The sequence below is a fragment of the Aspergillus eucalypticola genome, assembly GCF_003184535.1.
Source record: "Aspergillus eucalypticola CBS 122712 chromosome Unknown BO83scaffold_12, whole genome shotgun sequence".
Lineage (NCBI taxonomy): Eukaryota > Fungi > Ascomycota > Eurotiomycetes > Eurotiales > Aspergillaceae > Aspergillus > Aspergillus eucalypticola.
In genome coordinates, this window is record NW_020290286.1 from 243,294 (window position 1) to 264,241 (window position 20,948).

The window sequence follows — 20,948 nt, forward strand, 5'->3', positions numbered from 1 at the left end:
TTATGCGGGGGTGCTTGTATATCCACTATATACCGGTGCAGCTGCTTTTGTATTGTTGTTTCTTCGGCATAGCCGGGTCTGGACACCCTGGACACATGTCATTGTGTATGATTGCCATGTTCCTATTTAGAACTGAATGATTGAGATTCTTCTTGCTCGCTAAATTGCAATGAAGCACATGCGTAGGTAGTAAGATACCTCCGTAGATAAGCCAAGCCAATTCTAGTCGGACAGGCCGATCCCCCTCTCACTACTAGACGCGTGATTCCCCAGCTGGCACTACCGGCAGAGCACTTACTGACTAGCAGTAAACCTCGGAATAATCCTCCTTTCCCCCTCTCCCTGTCACTTCCGATTCCGAATGGGCAATCGGCAATGGATCCTTCGCGACAAGCCTCCAAACTATGGTGCTCCAGCGCGGGTTGTTATCAGGCGCAGAATCATCCAGATTGGCTGCTCGGGCGTTGTGCTAGGGTTCCCCCGCGATAAGAGTCGTGATAACAACATCCCAGTCTTGCAGCTCTCCTGATCGAGAGCGTCTCTCTCGTTCATTGGTTGATTTTACTAGGATGTGGCTACTTACCTATTTGGTTGCGCGACGCCACCGATTTGTTGGGCTTATCGGAGGATGAATGGATTATCAGCACTGTTTCTTTTTTTTTTTTTCTCCCATTCGGCGTAAAAGATGGATGATTAGATACTTGTTATACTCCCAATGGATTGGAGGAGGTCTGGAACCCCGCGCTCTTGGTAGTGGAACTAGTATAAGTTGAGTGTCTGGTGCTTGTGCATCCTTCTGCTGTCATTCACGTTTCTTCTTTCATCGCTCCGCTTGTTGTCTGCTGTTCCTTCTCTTTTTTTTTCCATGATGGCGGAAAAGCTCAAGGAAGCTGCTCGTGTAGCTGATGAAGATGCCCCCGTCGAGCAGGGGGACTCACAGCTTTTGGGTATGCCATACTATCATCTTTACTTCTATCGAGTTGTTGGCTTTTTTGGCTGGTTGTTTGTGCTGATCGCATCCGGATAAGCTACGCTGGGGTATAAGCAGGAACTGCGTCGTCATTATTCCACCGTCCAGGTCTTCGCTATCGCTTTTAGTATTATGGGATTGTTGCCTTCGATTGCTTCGACACTTTCGTATTCGATTCCTGCTGGTCCTGCGGGCATGGTCTGGGTATGGTTGCATATGCATGCTGGATTTACATACATGGGGAATTCTTGGCTAACTTGAGTTAGGGTAAGGGTTTCGCTGTTGTTTGGTAAACTCTAGGTAGAGATTCTGATGACTTGTGCAGGATGGTTCTCTGCCAGTGTGTTTATCTTCATCGTGGCTTTGGCGATGGTATGTTTGCTGGGCAACATCTCTCATATGCTTATCGAAATTGCTGAATGCTCACTGCTCCACTGGTATAGGCCGACCTAGCATCCGCCATGCCGACAGCCGGTGGTCTCTACTTCTGGACTCACTACTTCAGCGGCGAGAAGTGGAAGAACCCTCTCAGCTTCGTAGTAGGGTACAGCAATAGTCTCGGACTCATCGGCGGCGTCTGCTCCATCGATTGTACGCGAACCCTTCGAATCCTCCATGTCCTCCGATCGCTGACCCTAGCCGACAAGATGGCTTCGCTACAATGCTCCTCTCCGTCATATCAATTGCGCGTGATGGAAACTGGACTGCCTCTCGACCCGTCCTATACGGCACCTACGTCGCCTGCGTCGTCGTCCACGGCCTTATCGCCATCTTCTGCGCGCGCATCATGCCCAAAATCCAGTCCGCCTGTATCGTGAGCAACGTCGGCCTCGTCCTGGCCACCGTCCTCGCCCTGCCCATCGGTAAAGCCGTCCGCGGGGGACAGATCAACTCGGGAACATATGTCTTCGGACACTCCGAGAACCTCACAACCTGGCCCCAGGGCTGGACCTTCATGCTCTCGTGGATGTCGCCCATTTGGACCATCGGCGCATTCGACTCCTGCGTCCACATGAGCGAGGAAGCCAGCCATGCGGCGCGTGCTGTACCCCTAGGTATTATCTGGTCTGCGGGACTTTGCGGTCTGTTAGGGTTTGTATCTCTCGCGCTCATTGCCGCCGTGATCAACCCGGATCTTAATGCCGTGCTGAACTCGAGTTTCGGACAGCCAATGGCGCAGGTACTCACCCACCCACCCACCCTTCCATTCCCTTCATCCTATACCCCTAGGAAATAGTACTGACCGAAGCTATGGATAGATCTACTACGACGCCCTCGGCAAAAGCGGTGCCCTGGGCTTCATGGTCGTCGTAGCAATTGTCCAATTCTTCATGGGCCTAAGCTTGGTACACATCCCCCCCCCCTCTTCCATCCCCATCACCAACCATTCACCCATCACATACATCCTCACAGAATATACTCATATTAAATGAATCCAGGTCGTCGCCGCCTCCCGCCAAAGCTGGGCCTTCTCCCGCGACGGCGCCCTCCCCTTCTCCTCCTTCTTCCGACATGTGAGCAAACGCGTGCGCTACCAACCCGTCCGAATGGTCTGCTTCGTCGTCCTCGTCTCCATCATCCTAGGTCTCCTCTGTCTCATCGATGACGCCGCCTCTAGCGCCCTTTTCTCCCTCGCCGTCGCGGGCAATGATCTCGCCTGGATGGTCCCCATCCTCAGTCGTCTTGTCTGGGGTAAGGAGCGGTTTCATCCGGGAGAGTTTTATACGGGGTGGTTTAGTAAACCGATTGCTATTACTGCTGTCGTTTATTTGGCGTATGTTATTGTCTTGAGTATGTTTCCGACGGGGGGACCGGGGCCGTCGCGTAAGTCCTTCTTCCTTTTTTTCCTTCCTTCCCTCCCTTTTGTTTCGTTGGATGGTGGTTCGGGTTGGAGTTGTTGTTGAATAGAGGATTAAAGCTAATGTATGGGTGTGGGTGTATAGCGCAGGATATGAATTATACGATTGTGATTAATGGGAGTTTGTGGTTGGGCGCGATGGTTTATTATGTGGTTTATGCGAGGAAGGTGTATAGAGGGCCGCAGATGACGGTGGGTGGGGGTGGGGGTGGGAGTGGGAGTGAGGATGAGATGAAGTGATGGGGTTTATACTTATTTATGTGTTCATATTTGTATGATGGTATATATATTGAGTGTGTGTGGATGGGAGTTGATGGTGGGTGATATTATAAGTAGCTAGATTTTTGGCGACTATAAAGTAACTAGATAGTACTATCATTAGTTGGATTTTGGATAAAGGTAAATGGTGTTTCTTTCGTACATACATACAAATCATTCAGTCATTGTGCTTGCTCTCTTGGATGGAGTTTATTTACTAGTACTTAATTGTATATATATTCGGGATTTTGTTCTAATCAGTACAACTTATTATATGTTTAGTCTTGCAGGTGATGGGCGATGTGTGAGTGATGATTGTGTATGATGGGTGAAGCATGGATGTAAAGACAATGTGAGTTGCAGCAGAGCGTGCCTCGTCTACTTGATATATGTTGTATCACGTGTGGATGTGATAGAAGGAATCGATTATTTAGTATTATTTATCATGTTTAACATGCCATGGAGATATTATCGTAGTCGTAAGCCCATCATAGTAGTCACTTCCAGTACAATGCATGTTCAGGATTGGTTTAACACTCCCGTCTGACCAGCAACTCGTGAAGCCATGTCCTAACGCCAGTTCTTTCCCGTGTCTACTCACTTACTGAGGTACTTCAAGGACATACCGACCGGCGATCTGGCCTTGTTCTGTTATAGCTGTTAGTGGGATGAATAAAAAAAAATTATAAGCAGGTATACAACATACCCATCAGTTCGAAGATGCGCGGCAGATCCTCCAAAGGAGCCGTCTTGAACGGAGCTTTGATGAGTCCGCGAGCAAAGAAGTCTACCGCTTCCACGCCATCCTGTCGGTTGCCAACGTAGCTTCCCTTAATGTTGATCATACGGACAACGGTGTTGAAGACAGGGGCTCGAAGGAACGCGCCGGCTGGCAGGCCGATAGCGACGACACTACCCTTGGAGCGAACGTACTCGGTTGCTTGCTGGAAGGGCTTTTCGGCCACAGCGAGAAGGATCACAGCATGAGCACCCAGACCTTCCGGAGTGGCTGCCTTGACGTCCTCAACCACGTCCTTGGACGTCTTGAAGTCGATGTATGCCTGCATTGTGGGTATGTGATTAGCCAAATGTGGTGGTATCGGGAGAATTGAGGAATGGGGGGGGAGGGGGCTTACCTCCGATCCGAGTTTCTCGCACATGGCTCTCTTCTCATCGCCACCGTCGATAGAAATGGTACGAAGTCCCATTGCCTTGGCGTACTGCAGAGCCAGCGATCCGAGTCCACCTCCGGCGCCGACAATGGCGACAGTCTGGCCGGGACGGGCTCCAGACTCCTTCAATCCCTTGTAGACGGTGATACCGGCACAGAGGATCGGAGCGACAGCATCAAGGGGAACTTCCTTGGGAAGCTTCGACGCATGACTGGCCTTGGCGACGGCATACTGCTGGAACGTACCATCGACGGTGTAGCCGGATAGCGAAGCGTGAGGACAGAGGGGTTCGTCGGCCTGCTTGCAGAACTCACAAGCCAAGCAGGATCCGTTCAACCATTTGATACCAGCGTGGTCTCCAACTTCAAACTCATTGACGAGTTCACCCGTGGCGACGACCACGCCAGCTCCTTCATGTCCGCCCACGAGAGGAAGCTTCAACTCGAGTGGCCAGTCACCCTTCATGGCGTGCAAGTCGGTGTGGCAAACTCCGGTATACCGGATCTTGACCAAAATCTCGTCCGGGCCAGGCTTTGCAACGGGGATCTCCTTGTAAACAAGGGGTCCACCTTTCTTCTCGACCACTTGGGCCCATTGCTTCTCCGGGATAGTCATGTTGGCAGACCAGGGGAATCGGTTGAGATAGTAGATGACAAAAATACGATGTGATGTGAACTTGATGAAAGCAATTGATGTTTATGTGAGACGAATAATCAGGGTCTCCCAGGTCAAGGGGCGAGAAAACCTTCGTGGCTTTATGTAGTTGTGTCCTCCTGGTGGTGTTGCCGGGTATGACGGACAGGTGGGGTGATGTCCGCCCATCGCCGGAAGTGAATTGGGATCGAGTGACGTCGAACCAGGAGGATCCAGTGGCAGGACAGGGATTCATGCCAGGAGACACTGACAAGGAAGTAGTAGTCACCGAGCCTAGAGCTGGCCCTTGGTCTTTCGGCCGGGCGGCCATCCTCGGGCTTACAGCATGCCCAATTCAGTTAGAGACGATATTCACAGACAGCCCAGTAAAGATGTATGCCCCAAGCCACTCTTGGGGAAATATCCCGCATCAATGTCTCACTGGGTTTAAGTGGTTGAGTATCCCGATCCATGGCTGTCGGGATGGCGGGACATGGCAGACGGGATAGACGTCATGGAAACTCAAGCTCTCTCCGCAGTTTCCATTCGCGGAAAATGCGTGGGGGGTAAATGAACATCCTGAAACCCCAGATGTACACGAGGAACGCTGGCTATAAAGACCCTCTATTATCAGATCCCCGCTGTTAGAACCGCATTAAGTCGGCCCAGCCCCATCTTGCCCGCATCTGGTTTGTGTTGGCAAAGAGGGGTTGATTATTCCGATGGAAGGTTGAGAGCGAGAGAGGCGCGGATGACTCGGACGAACGGCTTCCTTCTCGGGATTTCCCCAGTCCATAGCACTCAATTCTATCAGAAAATTGCAGCAATGAAGGCAGGTAGCAGAAGCATGTTTGCGGATAGATACGGCAGATTTCAAGGCGCATGGTTGGACGGGCGATCCGAGAGCGTTAGGCCGATCATTCTTATCGCTCTGCCTTGGGCCTCGCCCAGGATCGTTGCATCCCATCCCTTTGTCTCACCCCAAGTTCGAAAAAAAAAGAATGTTCCTTAGTGCCTCTGCGTTACCTTGGGATTAGTTCCTATACCTCAAACTCTTCGTGCTCTGCCGAATCCTGTCCCTGGTTGGTGTTTCTCCACATATGAACTTCGCATTGCTGCGGCTAGATTGCATGAGATTCGCAGATCTCAGCCGGTTTCGCGACTTTCCGGTGTTTCGATGGCATCCCCAGTGAGTGGTGGTCAGACATGATAAGAACACAATATCATGATCAGTGGCAGTATCATCAGAGAACTGAATGTGCGGAAGCTTCCAGGCAAAAGGGCAGATGGAAGGTTGAAAAAGCCCAGTTGTGGATGGTCTGATCGAGTACCTCCGGGGCACCCACCTGACTACGAGCCCATCTTAACCCTTTTCGGAGGTGTTCTTAGCAATGAGTCTGGTCAGGCTTTTTTTTTTTAACTATTTTTACAAAGAGATCTATAGAGTCTGTTCAATGATTATCATAGGGCAAACAACCCGATCAGCCGATCCAACATGGATGGAGTGTCAGGACGCCAGGGATTGCTAGGTTAGATCTGATGCTTGGACTAGCACCTCAGTCGCTACTGAGTAATAGACTGCGAATTTAGAGAAATTAGGTGATTTCTATTTCTTCTGGTTTTGAACATGCTGTACTTGCAGCTTGGGCAGAAGAACTTGTTGCGACGGGGCCATAGGTACACCCGTTGCAGCGCCGGCTGAGCCCTGATCATTGACATGGGCATGGGTCGTACAACTATGAGCAAAATAGCTATCATAGGGAGGCTAGAAGCTTTTATTGTAGGTTCTATAAGTACAACCAAAAACTACTCTTGCAAGGTTCGTAGCATTAGAAACCATTACCAGGCGAATATTTAGCTACAGAGTAGCACCCATGCCCTTCTACCTAGATAGTTTTGGATCCATATAGACATATGCCTTGGTGGAGAGACGAGTCAACTTCCCTTTATGAACAAGCACCTTTCTGATTATTGGTGCAACTCCTCGTTCGGACAAGCGTTGCGTTAGTATGTAAACATCAGCCGCAGTCCAACCCGAGAACGTCTACTCTGGGGTTGTCATTGGATATCTATGCCAGACGATCTCATTGTGCGTGGCACTAAACTTTGGTGGCGGTAGCTCCGGCAAGATACATGGGGGTTAGCTACTTATCACCCCCGGGATAAGGTAATTGCCACGCTCCGCGTTTCAACCGCCAATTGAAGCTGTCGGCATTCTAGAGAAATTAGAAACATGAAAGTGGCAGAGATAGCTATTAAACTTCAGTTCTGTCAGAAATGCTGAGACGGCAAAGTATTGCGATCTCCAAGCGTGCTTGTTAGTAATAAATGATGTATGCTTGAACCGAAGTCGCGAGATGCCGGGAACACAATATGGATGGATCCTGGACATGGCCAGACGCCGGTGTAGTTACTCGACTTATCTACGGCTGTAGGGTCTACCTAGTCCATGTACACCGGACAATGTAAGCCGATGCAGGCGCTTCTAATCGTGTCAAAATCCCCTGGAGGGGCAGCAGCACACGCGACCATCCACCCCCCCCCATGATCAGGTGTACGATGAAGTGTCCTGTTTTTGTGAGATTTTGGAGAGTGTGATGGATGATGGGAGAACCGGGGGACAGAGTTGGCGGTAATCTCCATAAAAAAACCCGAGAGTCCGTCAGTCACAGTCAGTCGCTCTCTCCGTTCCCGATCGAAAGGCGATGATGTCTGGAGACGGTCATTACCTGTATCGAACTTAACAGTTCGGTCATGGAACGGAGCCTCCCCGGTCCAGATGCAGGAGAGATCGATGGAGATAGAGGAGGTAGTGTTATACTTCTTTTCGATGAAGAAAAGTATGCAATAGCCGTTGTGTAGATGATCGTCTGCCTTGTATAGAATAACACCAATATTCGGGGAAAATTCCATGTCCTAGACAGGAGAAGGCTAGGAGAAGGCTGGTAGAAGGCATCGAGTTGCTGCGAACTACAGCTGTGGTGATCTGGGCAACGGCTAGTGGTCAATAACACTCTGTAATGGTAATACCAATACATACGGGCAGGTGCGGGATTGGATGGGGAAAGCAGAAAGAAACGAAAGAAGGAACGAGACAAGATGAGGGAAAATGAGGGAGAAAGTTGGCCCAAAGGGGGGGAAAGGGAAGCAGCAGCGCAAAAAAAAAATCAAAAATACTGGAACCATCGCCATCATCCTCTTCATCATCCATCCATCCATCCATCCCAATCCCAATCCCTAGTGAGACTAATCTCCATCTCGAACTTCCATCTTTTCTCATCATCATCTATGTATTCTGCCATCTCCTCCCCGGAGCACGACCCCATTCACCACCACCACGTCTAGCTAAGGAAGGAAAGGTATCTCTCAAACTGAGGTACGATACACTACACTACACTACACTACAACACCAGACCTGAACTGAACTGAGATCATCATCCTCCACTCTTCTTTCCCCTTACCTGCTGCTCACCTCCCCCATCTTTCACATTTACATCCACATCCACATCCACCTCACTCCCTCCCCCATTTCAATCTCAATCCCAATCCCAATTCTCCATCAATTCATCTTGAGCGTCTCCGTTACGAACATTGCTGGGTTTCTCAAGTAGCGTTCGTTCTCTGCCGGCCCAGGACCATTCCCCGATCGGGTAGCCCATTCACGGCTTGGCTGGGCCTGTGTTTCTTGTCGCATCCTGTCCGGAACGGTTGACCCGTGGAGGGTTTGTTGGCTCGCTCACCACAAGCACTTTGGAGCCCTCCGAAGATTCCTGTCAATCCGGTGAGGCGATCCTCCCTTTTCCACCTCATCTCTTCCCTGTCTTTTTTCTTCCATCTTCCCCCCATCATCTCCTGCCTTCATATCATCGCCATCCTTCCTCCCAATAACCTCCAGCCTTCCTTCTCCACTTCTCCCCATTTAGGCCTCTCAGAATTAATTCCTTCCGCAGATAGCTGGGACCAGCTGCGGCAACCAACCCGACGCGTGATCGCCCCCCCATCGAGATCTTCCTGAGATAAATCCTCTCGAAACCCCCTTCGCGCATGGCCTGCCCTCGTTCTTCATAACGGTCCTTGTTCGCCCCGAACACGTTTTCTCCCCTTCCTCCTCCAGCCACCCCATCGCCTTCGCGGTCCCTGTTGCTGGCACCATCTTCTAACACTCGCCCGCCGCGTTCCCCGGCACACGCGGCCACCATGACGGGGGCTCCGCCTTATAATCCTCAATCTCCCACGCAGCAGTCTCGCTATCCGGTTTATTCCCCCCCGACTAAAAGCCGCCCTTACTACGCCAACAATGAGCAATACCAGCAACATCCACCCCAGACGCCTCCTGCCTTCTCGTCCAGGAGCCCTCACTTTTCCCATGCGCCTTCCCCGTTGCCAGGCACTCTGCCGCCATTGAACGGCGCCGCGCCGCCGTCATCTCATCCCTCGGAACCGCCGTCGCAATACCAGGCACATTCTTCGGCTGGAAACCCACAGTTTGCTCTTCCGCGGCCCTATCCTGGCGCCGTCTTGTCAGGCAACGGCGCATCTCCCTACGGTCACTCAACACCGTCCCACGCCCATCCCGCTGGTCGGCCCGATAGTCATCCCCAAACTTCACCCAAGAAGGAGACAGATTCCCAGTTTTCCATGGGCACTCACGGTGTTATGGGTTATCCATCCTCCTCTGTGGTGCGCGAGCCACGAGCGTCTTCACCCCCCAAGGACGTGGTATGTTATCCCCTTGTTAGTCACGGCCACATTTCCCTACACATTGACTGACGCTGTGATGCTCTGCTACGTCTAGAAACCGACGAGGGCAGCAGATCCCATGTCTTTTGCCAGCATTCTCTCCGGACCGACTGAGGAGCGCGCTCCTCCCCCGAGACAATCTTCTGCCGAGGCTACCCCAACTCCCCTAGCGCCCGCAGCAACAGCCCAACCCAGTCTCAGTCCTCCGCCCGTAGCTTCAGCTGCTCCGTCACAAAAGTCCAAAGACCGGGCACCGCCTCTCACCGCCTCTCTACCGAGACTGGAGAAGAAGCCCACCACGGAGAAACGCCGTCGCAATCCACCGGAAACTGAGCAAAAGACTGCCGACTCACGGGCCTCCAATGTGGCCAACGGCGTCTCTGGGTCTTCAAAAACGCTCGCTCAGCCTCGTGGTGCCGGATCTCGGCAAGCGATGACTGAACGGGAGACAGAAGCCCTCAACAAGGCGTTGGCTGATATGGCCGAAGCGGACAAGAGCGATGTGGAAGCCCCTGGTTACGACCGGTTCCGGGAGGAATATCGCGCCAAGGGCAAGAAACGTGCCTTTGCTACTGAACAGGCCGAAATCCTGAGACGCAAGGTAACGCAATGACTTCTACATCATATGCAAAATCTTCTGGATTTACTGACACGGCTTCTAGCGCCGCCGAAATGACTTCCTTGTCAAGCTCAGCAAGTCCCTCGAGAAACAAGCGACTGCCGGCATGGACCGATTCCGATATGCAAACGAAGCATCCGTCGTTGCTGAAGTCCAGGCGAAAGAAATTCAGGATGAAAAGGAGCGCAAGAAGGACATGCAACGCAAGCGGCGTCGTGAGAACACGGTGCGCATGGAGATGCAAAAGAAGAAGGAAGCAGAGGCCAAGGCGCACGAAGCTCAGGATTCTGCGGAGAAGGCCAAGTTCCTTCGTGAAGCTGAACGGGCGCAAAGGAAGATCAAGACCACCAAGAGAGCTCTCGAGGGGATCACTGCCCCAGAGGAGATCAGCGAGGTCACTCCATTGGCCCCCAATCTCGAAGGCGGCACTACCAGCTCCTTCCACATTGGCCGGGGCTCGCCGTCGAGACGTAAGTCCGGTCGCGGTGGACCGGTCACCCGGCCAAAGAAGTCGAAAGAGCAAAAGCAGGCCGAAAAGGACGCTGCAGAGGCTGCTTTTGCCGCTATGGAGAATGACGAACCTCTGCCTATCGCACCTAAGGAGGACCCCCGAAAGGAGTCTCTCAAGAAGGAGGTTAAAGGTGGCCGCTCCAAGGAGCCCACGCCAACGCCCTTGTCCGCCTACGAGACTAAAGGCTATAACCAGATTTATGAGCAGATCTGGCGTGACATTGCTCGGAAAGACATTCCCAAAGTCTACCGCATCAAGGCCTTGTCCCTCAGCACGCGTCAGGAGAATCTACGCAAGACAGCTCAGCTGGCTAGCAAGCAGTCCCGCAAGTGGCAGGAACGCACAAACAAGAGTATGAAGGATACTCAAGCCCGCGCCAAGCGCACCATGCGTGAGATGATGTCCTTTTGGAAGCGTAACGAACGAGAGGAGCGTGATCTTCGCCGTCTTGCGGAGAAGCAAGAGATTGAGTCTGCTAAGAAGGCGGAAGCAGAACGCGAAGCCAACCGTCAAAGGCGCAAGCTTAACTTCCTCATCTCCCAAACCGAACTGTATTCTCACTTCATTGGCCGAAAAATCAAGGGCGCAGAAGATGCTGCCGGGGACACAGCCGTGGAAACGACGGGTGAGACCGTCCAGCCCGGCAAGGGTCAGGATCATACTATCGACATGCCCTCCAGTGTTGCTGATGCAGGCACTAAAGTTACGAACTTTGAGGATCTTGACTTTGATGCCGAAGACGAGACCGCCTTGCGGCAGGCCGCCATGGCTAACGCCCAGAATGCTGTTCAGGAAGCGCAGGATCGAGCACGCGCCTTCAACTCTAATCAGGACCAGATGGATGCCTTGGATGAGGGCGAACTGAACTTCCAAAACCCGACAAGTTTGGGAGATATCGAGATCTCGCAGCCCAACATGCTTACCGCTAAGCTCAAGGAGTACCAACTGAAGGGTCTGAACTGGCTGGTCAACTTGTACGAGCAAGGCATCAACGGTATCCTAGCCGACGAGATGGGTCTGGGAAAGACCATCCAATCCATCTCCGTCATGGCTTATCTCGCCGAGGTACACAATATCTGGGGTCCGTTTTTGGTCATTGCGCCCGCTTCAACCCTACACAACTGGCAGCAGGAAATCACCAAGTTTGTGCCGGATATCAAGGTGCTTCCCTACTGGGGTTCTGCCAAGGATCGTAAGATTCTCCGCAAGTTCTGGGACCGCAAGCATATCACCTACACCAAGGAATCGGAGTTCCACGTGCTGGTGACGTCGTATCAGCTCGTCGTGCTTGATGCTCAGTACTTCCAGAAGGTGAAATGGCAGTACATGATTCTGGACGAAGCTCAGGCCATCAAGTCCTCGCAGAGTTCACGATGGAAGAACTTGCTTGGATTCCACTGCCGTAACCGTCTCCTTCTGACCGGTACACCGATTCAGAACAATATGCAGGAGCTGTGGGCCCTTCTTCACTTTATCATGCCGACATTGTTTGATTCTCATGACGAGTTCAGCGAATGGTTCTCTAAGGATATTGAATCTCATGCTCAGAGTAACACGAAACTCAACGAGGATCAGCTGAGGCGTCTACACATGATCTTGAAACCTTTCATGCTGCGTCGTGTGAAGAAGCACGTCCAGCAGGAGCTTGGAGATAAGGTCGAAAAGGACATTTTCTGTGATCTTACCTATCGCCAGCGGGCCTATTATACCAATCTACGGAACCGCGTCAGCATCATGGATCTTATCGAAAAGGCTGCCGTCGGTGACGAGGCCGACAGTACGACCCTGATGAATTTGGTCATGCAGTTCCGTAAGGTCTGTAACCACCCTGACCTGTTCGAGCGTGCCGAAACAAAGTCTCCCTTCTCTACCGCCTACTTTGCCGAGACGGCGTCGTTTGTTCGGGAAGGCAGCAACGTCGATGTCAGGTACTCAACCCGCAATCTGATTGAATACCCCATGCCACGCCTTCTTTGCGGTGCAGGCGGTCGTGTCGACATTGCGGGCGCTGAAAATCCTCACGCCGGGTTCCGCGGACGATACCTGAACCACTTGATGAATATCTTTACCCCGGAGAATATGAAGCAAAGCATTCAGGACGACGGAGCGTTCTCTTTCCTGCGTTTTGTTGATACATCACTTGGTGAAGCGTACGAGCAATCGCACCTCGGAGTCTTCGAGCGAGCAGTCCGCCGTCGGGGTCAGGTTAACAGGTTATCCCGGCTAAACGTTGCCTACGATGACGACAAGGAGCTGGCAGAGTCCGCCCTTCCGCATACACTGTTCAACATCGTCGATCGCAATGATAAGCACGCCGTCAATGAAGTTGCCGCAGAGGGAATAATGCGGGACTTGATGACCGTCTCGCAATCTACGTACGAGCGGGAAGGCCTTAACGTCATTGAGCCCTGCGTCAGTCCTGCCGCATCGGCACCTCCGATCTCTGTGGTTTCCTCGAGCCATGTCCCCTCGATTGAAGCAAAGGACACCCTCTTCAATGTCTCCGTTCGACACGCACTGTATAGCCCGCCTTCAAGACAGGTCGATGAACAGATTATCGAGAAGAAGGTGGACCCTACCCCGTACTCGCTTGGCCCCATGCTTCCGGCGCCGATTTCCGTCAAGGGCCGTTACACGCACATTGAAGTGCCATCCATGCGCCGGTTTGTCACCGATTCTGGTAAATTGGCTAAGCTGGATGAATTGCTTCGCGAGCTCAAGGCAGGCGGTCACCGTGTACTGCTGTACTTCCAAATGACCCGCATGATCGACCTGATGGAGGAGTACTTGACTTACCGCAATTACAAGTACTGCCGCTTGGATGGAAGCACCAAATTGGAGGATCGCCGCGACACCGTGGCTGACTTCCAACAGCGCCCTGAAATTTTCGTCTTCCTGCTGTCCACTCGTGCTGGTGGTCTGGGTATCAACTTGACTGCGGCCGATACCGTCATCTTCTACGATTCGGATTGGAACCCGACTATTGACTCTCAGGCCATGGACCGTGCCCACCGTCTTGGTCAGACACGGCAGGTTACGGTGTATCGACTGATTACCCGGGGTACCATCGAAGAGCGGATTCGTAAGCGTGCCCTGCAGAAGGAAGAGGTCCAGCGGGTTGTCATCACAGGTGGCGCGGCTGGAGGAGTGGACTTCAACACGCGCAACCGGGAGAGCCGCACGAAAGATATTGCCATGTGGTTGGCCGACGATGAGCAAGCCGAGCTCATTGAGCAGAAGGAGAAGGAGGCTCTGGACCGCGGCGAAGTGTTCGGTGCGGGCAAAGGCGGAGGAAAGAAGGCAGCTCAGAAGAGAAAGAAGGACATTACGCTGGATGATATGTACCACGAAGGTATGCCTTTCCCTACGCACTTTACGTATAGCTTTGAGATGAATTCTAACTTTCCTAGGCGAGGGTAACTTTGACGATGCCAGTGCCAAACCATCCGGGGCAGCAACTCCTGTGTCGACCGCAGAGAACGTGGGCACGCCCTCGTCCACACCGGCACCCAAGCGTGGACGTGGACGCGGATCGGGCAAGGGAACATCCAAGCGCGCCAAGACAACTAAGGAGCGACTGCGTCTCATTGACGGCGATGGAGGCCTGGGTCCCAGCTGATCCGATCAGACATTCGCACTTTCATTCTCTCGTTTTACCCATACGATTTGACGGATTGGCGGCGTTTGGATAACATTCCCTCTTGTCTTTCCTGTTTATGCCCAAGTTTCTTAAAGGTTCTTCCATCCTTACCATTTTCCTTTTTATTTATTTTGCGATTCGAACACCTTTTCTTCATTTCACTTCTTTCCTCGGCTTCGGGCTATGTTATCCGAGGTCATGTATTAACAAGGAGCATTTTGATACACGAGACATTAGGTTAGGGCGGCAGTGTGGTGATGAGCAGACTATTGCGGTAATGTATGAGACGGATGGACATGAGCTTAGTCATTATGAGGCATCCAAAAAAGCAGCAGCGAGGAGGGAAACAGACGACGGATAGACGGATGGATGTGGTATGTTTGTATTGTTCTACATGTGATTGGATTTGGAACTGGGATACATTTTTCAACTTCATCTTATTTCTGCAAGTTCCTTCTTTCGCTCGGGGTTTGATTATTGATGGCATGTGGTTCTGGGCCTTGAGGGGATGAGTAATCCCGGTGACTGCAGTAGTAGATTACTAGATCGGTCTTCTCCGCACTTTTTGCCCCCGTGCGCTGTAACGATCGTCCCCAACACGTATTATGTAGTATTATTTCCTGTACAGAGTACATTGCCCGATTCATCGGATGGCATACGCCAACGAGCATCTCCGCATCCCAACATGCAGTGGATAATGCAGAAGACAATGCAGTAAGAGACAGATGTATACTTCAAGGAGTCACACCCTGATTACCTGTCCGATCCCAGGGTTTCACCAACTTTCCTGCCGAGCAAAGACCGGGTGGCCTGATGTGCGCCGTGAGTGGCCCGTTCGTCTTACTCAGCAAGCTCTCCCCCCATGCCGGCCTGCCGAGCAGCCAATCAGCGGCGCCTCGATCGTCAGCCTCGGCGAGTCATACCTAAAATTACATTCATTACCGGTCATGGAGTCCCGTAATCGGGAGGTCAGTAATTTTTCCCCTCCCAAATCTTGAAAGTTCCAAGATATCCTGTCGTGTTCTTCTTCCTTTTCCCTTCTTCTCTTCTTCACTACCCTCCTCTTCTTCTTCTTCTCCCCATTCCTCCACAGCTCCCTGATCGTCAATTAGGGGCTATCTCATCCCTTCGGCTTGCACTGTCCATCTCGAATTGTCTGCCCGCTCATTCGAGTCTCCATGGAGTCGCTTCTCCAGCAGTCCCGGGCCATGTGCCCGTTCCTCAAGCGCACTTCCCCGACCACTTTGCGCTCACTGTCGACCGCGACCCGCCCCAGCATCAGCCCTGGCGGAGGCACCATGTCCAACCTCCAGGTCCTGGCTCGTCGCTGCCCAGTGATGAGCAAGGCTCTGGCGGTGCAGAGTGCTCGCCTGGCTCACACCAAGCGGTTCACCTCTTATACTGCCGGTGTGGCGGGCCTGAACCCCAAGCAATTCCGGCCCACTGTCGGCAAGAGAGCGTTGCATTCGACCGCTGGCAATGGCGCTGATGTGACCCCGAATGTCTACAAGGAGTCACAGAGAGGTTAGTACTTTTTCTTATTTCCTTCCTACAGCTTCAACACCCATTTATATGCTAACGGCATTGTCCCAGCTCACCCCGGTCTTTCCGGCATCACCAAGCAGCAATTCGAACCGTCCGCCGCTACCGTGCCCGGCCCTCGTCCCCATGCCCCCAACGCCACGCCCTTCAACTACAATGCATTCTACCAGGGCGAGCTTGAGAAGAAACACAAGGACAAATCGTACCGCTACTTCAACAACATCAATCGCCTGGCCAAGGAGTTTCCCCGTGCCCACACCGCTTCTCCTGAAGAGAGGGTGACCGTGTGGTGCTCCAACGATTACCTCGGTATGGGTCGTAACCCCGAGGTGCTGAAATCTATGCACCAGACCCTGGACAACTACGGAGCCGGTGCCGGAGGTACTCGCAACATTTCCGGTCACAACCAGCACGCCGTTGCTCTCGAAGGCACTTTGGCCAAACTCCACAACAAAGAGGCTGCGCTGGTCTTCAGCTCCTGCTTTGTGGCCAACGATGCGACTCTGGCGACGCTGGGCAGTAAGATGCCCGACTGTGTCATCTTGTCCGACAGCCTCAACCACGCCTCTATGATCCAGGGTATCCGTCACTCTGGAGCCAAGAAGATGGTTTTCAAGCACAACGACTTGGTCGATCTGGAAACCAAACTTGCATCTCTTCCTTTGAACGTCCCCAAGATTATCGCTTTCGAGTCCGTCTACAGTATGTGCGGTTCCATTGCTCCGATCGAACAGATCTGTGATCTGGCCGACAAGTACGGTGCCATCACCTTCCTCGACGAAGTTCATGCCGTGGGTATGTACGGACCTCACGGTGCGGGTGTGGCTGAGCACCTCGACTACGACATCTACGCTTCTCAGGATACGGCCAACCCTCGTGATACCAAGGGAACCGTCATGGACCGTATCGACATTATCACCGGTACTCTCGGCAAGGCGTATGGTTGCGTTGGTGGCTACATTGCCGGATCGGCGGCAATGGTGGACACCATCCGCTCTCTCGCCCCCGGCTTCATCTTCACAACTTCGCTGCCCCCGGCTACCATGGCTGGAGCGGACACCGCCATCAAATACCAGGCGCAGCACCAGCGCGACCGCGTCCTGCAGCAGTTGCACACCCGCGCAGTCAAGGAATCACTCAAGGAGCTGGACATCCCGGTGATTCCCAACCCATCCCACATCATCCCTCTCCTCGTTGGTGATGCCGAGGTGGCCAAGCAGGCCTCGGACAAGCTGCTCGAGGAGCACGGCATCTACGTGCAGGCCATCAACTACCCCACCGTGCCTCGCGGCGAGGAGCGTCTCCGCATCACCCCCACCCCCGGCCACGTCAAGGAGCACCGGGACCACCTGGTGCAGGCTCTGCAGACCGTCTGGAACGACCTGGGCATCAAGCGCGCTAGTGACTGGGAGGCCCAGGGTGGTTTCGTCGGCGTGGGCGTCGAGGGTGCCGAGGCCGCCAACCAGCCCATCTGGGAGGACGCGCAGCTGGGCTTGCAGCCTAGCGAGACCGTCGAAGCTGCCGTGACGCGGGAGTTCCAGACTGCCGCTGCCGAGGCGCTCTCCCAGGCCGCTTCCCGCATGCAGACCGCCATTCCGGTGCGCCCTGCCGCTGCCTCGATCCCTGTGGGAGTGGCTGCCGCTTAAGCCTATCCGGTTTAGGCTAATAAGGTGGTGGTCTGGATGTTATCACATCCAGCACAGTTGATCGTTGTTATTACTATTCTCCCTCTGCTGGCGGATTAAACCCCCAGCATGATCATATGACCAGACTCTGGACATTTGCCTACTATAATATGAAATATGAAGGTGGATAAAGACACATGGAACCGGCCAGTCGTTACCGATGATTTTGGGTTCTAGATCGAATGATCATGTCTATTCCTCATTATGCTGCAGTTATGCTTCCTAGTATATCGTAGATGTAGTATGTACCTTGCCTTTTCCCATTGTAGACAACTATACCAGTGTAGAAAAGAGGGTATTCAATATCACAGCCGTCAATGTACATAGTAGTTACCAACCAGCACGGCCGTCAATGTCATGCAGTATTCCTGTAAATAATGGACCTTCAAAGACTTGGCCAGCTTCAATGATAACATAGAGCTTCCTCTAAAATCCCTACAACTGACCGTCCAGCTTCATGGGGAAGATGGAGATCCGAATAAGGCTACTACTTCAGAACACCCCCTACTGATTTAATATGGGTTGGAGTTCATATCGTCATCACACTCGATGATATCATATCCACTTCAGCAGAAGTATAGTATAAGTACCACATGACTTATTTATTAAGAGGTTTTTACTGAAATCTTACTACTGAATAGTTAATATATTATTGAAGAGGGAGAATGGGTTATTGGGTAGTTGATTTGTAGAAGTAATATCAGGTTTTACTACTACGACTACGACTACTACTACGACTACTACTACGACTACTACTACGACTACTACTACGACTACTACTACGACTACTACTACGACTACTACTACGACTACTACTACTACTACTACGTAGTGTGGTAGCAATACGAGAAATATCTATTATATCATGGTTAATAAGTAGAAGTAGGTGCATAAATCAGTAATGTATGAAGAGAAAAGGAAGAAAAGAAAAAAGAACTTATAAAAAGTGCAATGAACTATGGACCTTGGATGCATAGTAATGGTCGTGACTTGAGTAACTTCTTCGTAGTGTAGATGAAAATATTTTACACACAATGACTAGTACTACAGTCCGGATATTCTAATTGAGTTGCAGAGACTATTTATTACCATTGAAGGTAGTACTACTAGTCGTACTCAAGTTGTTAAGTAGTCTTTCACTTTCATCGCTGTTACTTAAGTTATGGCTTTTTACTACTATAGTGGGGTTGAGTTGGTAGTCCTGAATCTTTACTACTAAATATACTTGGTGATTGAGAAGTGAAGGTATATATCACCTAACATATTATGTCATGCTGGAACACTAGTATATTTGTTTTTTACTACTACACAATTGAGTCCGTCAGACATCAGATGTACGTTGAGTAGGTTAGTACCAGTAATGTCTACTAGGAGACACCAGGGAGAAATGATTATTGATTGATCTACGAGTGAAATACTGCAAGCTTGGCCAAATCAAATTGGTTCAGCTAACCAATCAGAGCAATGAGAAGATAAGAAAAAAACGACGTTCTTTTGCCAATCCATCCATACATACAGAGAAATATAATGCTAACTTACAATCAATCAATCAATCACACCCAAACAAACCCTCTTTCCATCAAGTCCACTACCTCCGTCCACCACCACGACTAACCTTCGGGAACTCAACGGGAATCTTCAACCTAGCAACCCGTCTAGCCGCAGCCTCGGCCTTACCACCCTTAATACCCCATTTAGCAAACTCCGACTCGCGGGGCTTGTCAACGCGGCAACCCAACTCGCGGAAATACTGCGTGATCGCCACGTTATCGAGGCGCAGATCATCACGGAGATCCGAGGGATCGGTAGCCAGCTCGTTGGGGGCGTTTCCGCCGGCGGAGCTGTTACCACCGTCCTTAGAAGGTTGGGGCGGGATGTGCAGCGAGAGGGCGCAGATGGTCGTGTGGAGGAAGGTGATGTCGTTCTTGGAGAGGGAAGCACCCTGGGGCGCGAATTTGCGGCGCACGGCGTCGATGACGGGGTCCGCGATCTGGTCGCCGCTGGCGGAGTTCTCGCTGATTGTTCCACCGGAGAGGATGCGGCGGAGGTCTTCGCGGGGAGGGAGACGCTTGCTGCCGGGACCGGCGGACTTGTCGCGGCCAGGACGAAGACCGCGGGCGAGTTCCAGGAGGAGGAGGATGAAGCGGAGGATCTGGAGGTGGGTGGTGTTGCCGGAGAGGGCGACGGCTTCGACGCGGCGGGAGACGTACCGCGAGGTGGTATTGACGGCGGCGCCGGAGTTAACGCTGTCTTGCCATTCTTTGACGTTGGGGAGTTGGCGCAGGGTGGCCAGGCCGTTGGGGACGAGGACGTCAAGCGGGTAGACATCTGACGGGTGTGCAGCGTCCAGGTTGGCCTGGGGCAGAGGCTTCGCGGCTTGAACCTGCGCTTGCAGGGCGGCAGCCTTGGAGGCGATATCTGTGGCTGCGTCGGCGGGCATGGCGCCCAGGATGGCGGTTTCGGCGGCGGAGGCAGCGCCTGAGGGCACGTTGGAGAGCTGAGCGTTTTCGGCAAGCGATTGAGCGGCCTTGCGAGATTGTTTGGTACCGAAGGTGTTGGTGAGTTCTGTTCTTTGAGCGCGCATGGTTTTCTAGTAAGATTTGGATGGTCAGCCAATGTCCGGTGTAGACCATGGAGGGACAGAATTGAGCGAACCAATTCTTCCTCTTCACTCTCCTCCTCTGACTCTTCGTCAATTGCTCTCATCTTGCGAACGGCGCCACGCAGGGTCATCTTCCGCACTTCGATGAACTGCCAGGTTTTGTTCTCCGGGTCCACGACCGCGACATAGTGCTTGAGCTGGGAGTCGGCATCCTCCTCGGCCTCGCGACCCACGAAGTCCAGCTTGGGGTGCTCGGAGGACTGAAGCAGCAATTCGGACGAGACGATGCCCTTGTTCCGTGACGACGAGGAGGAGGTTTTGCTGCGGGTCTTGAGGTATGGGTTGAGGCGGAGATTGCGCGGAGCGTTGAGACCGGGAGTAGTGACTGAAGTGCATTATATTAGATTATTCCCATACCATATGACCGTACCATGAGGGCAGTGAGGCAATGTGTAAAAAAGGTGCAGCATACTGATCACCGGAGCTAGTTCGCTATCATCCTCCACGACGCTGGAGGCCAGCGGAGGCAGATCTTGCAGCTCGAGCGCGGGCTTCTTGCTAGGCCTTTCATGGCGATCGGAGGCGCGCTTGCGCTTCTTTTCAACCTTATCGGACGGCATTATGTCTGGATAAGGAATTGAAGGGAAATGCGACGCCGCGGAGAGAGAATTGACTGGTAGGGAGATTATCGGGCAGGTGGAGGGAAAATTCCACGAAA

The 20,948-nt window shown here is 52.3% G+C and overlaps 7 protein-coding genes across 7 annotated transcripts; 4 read left to right on the forward strand and 3 right to left on the reverse strand.

Moving 5' to 3' along the window:
* Positions 1 to 868: 868 nt before the first annotated feature.
* BO83DRAFT_360722 (putative GABA permease) lies at positions 869 to 3,068 on the forward strand (the record flags this gene model as incomplete). Its single annotated transcript, XM_025529418.1, has 8 exons — positions 869 to 947; positions 1,029 to 1,174; positions 1,271 to 1,342; positions 1,414 to 1,561; positions 1,618 to 2,150; positions 2,230 to 2,316; positions 2,410 to 2,761; positions 2,914 to 3,068. 8 exons carry the CDS (start codon positions 869 to 871, stop codon positions 3,066 to 3,068), a joined length of 1,572 nt encoding a protein of 523 aa, XP_025388122.1.
* Positions 3,069 to 3,314: 246 nt separating this feature from the next.
* Positions 3,315 to 4,873, reverse strand: BO83DRAFT_445141 (zinc-dependent alcohol dehydrogenase; the record flags this gene model as incomplete). Its single annotated transcript, XM_025536533.1, has 3 exons — positions 3,315 to 3,734; positions 3,793 to 4,147; positions 4,223 to 4,873. The coding sequence occupies 3 exons, from the start codon at positions 4,871 to 4,873 to the stop codon at positions 3,688 to 3,690; spliced, it is 1,053 nt and encodes a 350-aa protein (XP_025388123.1). The 3' UTR covers positions 3,315 to 3,687.
* Positions 4,874 to 7,290: 2,417 nt separating this feature from the next.
* BO83DRAFT_31869 (uncharacterized protein) lies at positions 7,291 to 7,965 on the reverse strand. Its single transcript, XM_025527750.1, has one exon. The coding sequence runs from the start codon at positions 7,802 to 7,804 to the stop codon at positions 7,334 to 7,336; it is 471 nt and encodes a 156-aa protein (XP_025388124.1). The 5' UTR covers positions 7,805 to 7,965; the 3' UTR covers positions 7,291 to 7,333.
* A 915-nt stretch (positions 7,966 to 8,880) lies between these two features.
* Positions 8,881 to 14,510, forward strand: ino80 (chromatin-remodeling ATPase INO80). Its single transcript, XM_025527753.1, has 4 exons — positions 8,881 to 9,610; positions 9,687 to 10,232; positions 10,294 to 14,113; positions 14,172 to 14,510. Exons 1-4 carry the CDS (start codon positions 9,089 to 9,091, stop codon positions 14,378 to 14,380), a joined length of 5,097 nt encoding a protein of 1,698 aa, XP_025388125.1. The 5' UTR covers positions 8,881 to 9,088; the 3' UTR covers positions 14,381 to 14,510.
* Positions 14,317 to 14,800, forward strand: BO83DRAFT_31890 (uncharacterized protein). Its single transcript, XM_025527756.1, has one exon. It carries the CDS (start codon positions 14,478 to 14,480, stop codon positions 14,760 to 14,762), a length of 285 nt encoding a protein of 94 aa, XP_025388126.1. The 5' UTR covers positions 14,317 to 14,477; the 3' UTR covers positions 14,763 to 14,800.
* A 589-nt stretch (positions 14,801 to 15,389) lies between these two features.
* hemA (5-aminolevulinic acid synthase HemA) lies at positions 15,390 to 17,839 on the forward strand. Its single transcript, XM_025529419.1, has 2 exons — positions 15,390 to 15,925; positions 15,995 to 17,839. The coding sequence occupies exons 1-2, from the start codon at positions 15,580 to 15,582 to the stop codon at positions 17,587 to 17,589; spliced, it is 1,941 nt and encodes a 646-aa protein (XP_025388127.1). The 5' UTR covers positions 15,390 to 15,579; the 3' UTR covers positions 17,590 to 17,839.
* Positions 17,840 to 19,124: 1,285 nt separating this feature from the next.
* On the reverse strand, positions 19,125 to 20,914 carry BO83DRAFT_337784 (DNA-directed RNA polymerase I subunit RPA49). Its single transcript, XM_025528486.1, has 3 exons — positions 20,703 to 20,914; positions 20,284 to 20,615; positions 19,125 to 20,218 (listed from the first exon to the last, which is right to left on the reverse strand). Exons 1-3 carry the CDS (start codon positions 20,848 to 20,850, stop codon positions 19,217 to 19,219), a joined length of 1,482 nt encoding a protein of 493 aa, XP_025388128.1. The 5' UTR covers positions 20,851 to 20,914; the 3' UTR covers positions 19,125 to 19,216.
* Between the last annotated feature and the right edge of the window lie 34 nt (positions 20,915 to 20,948).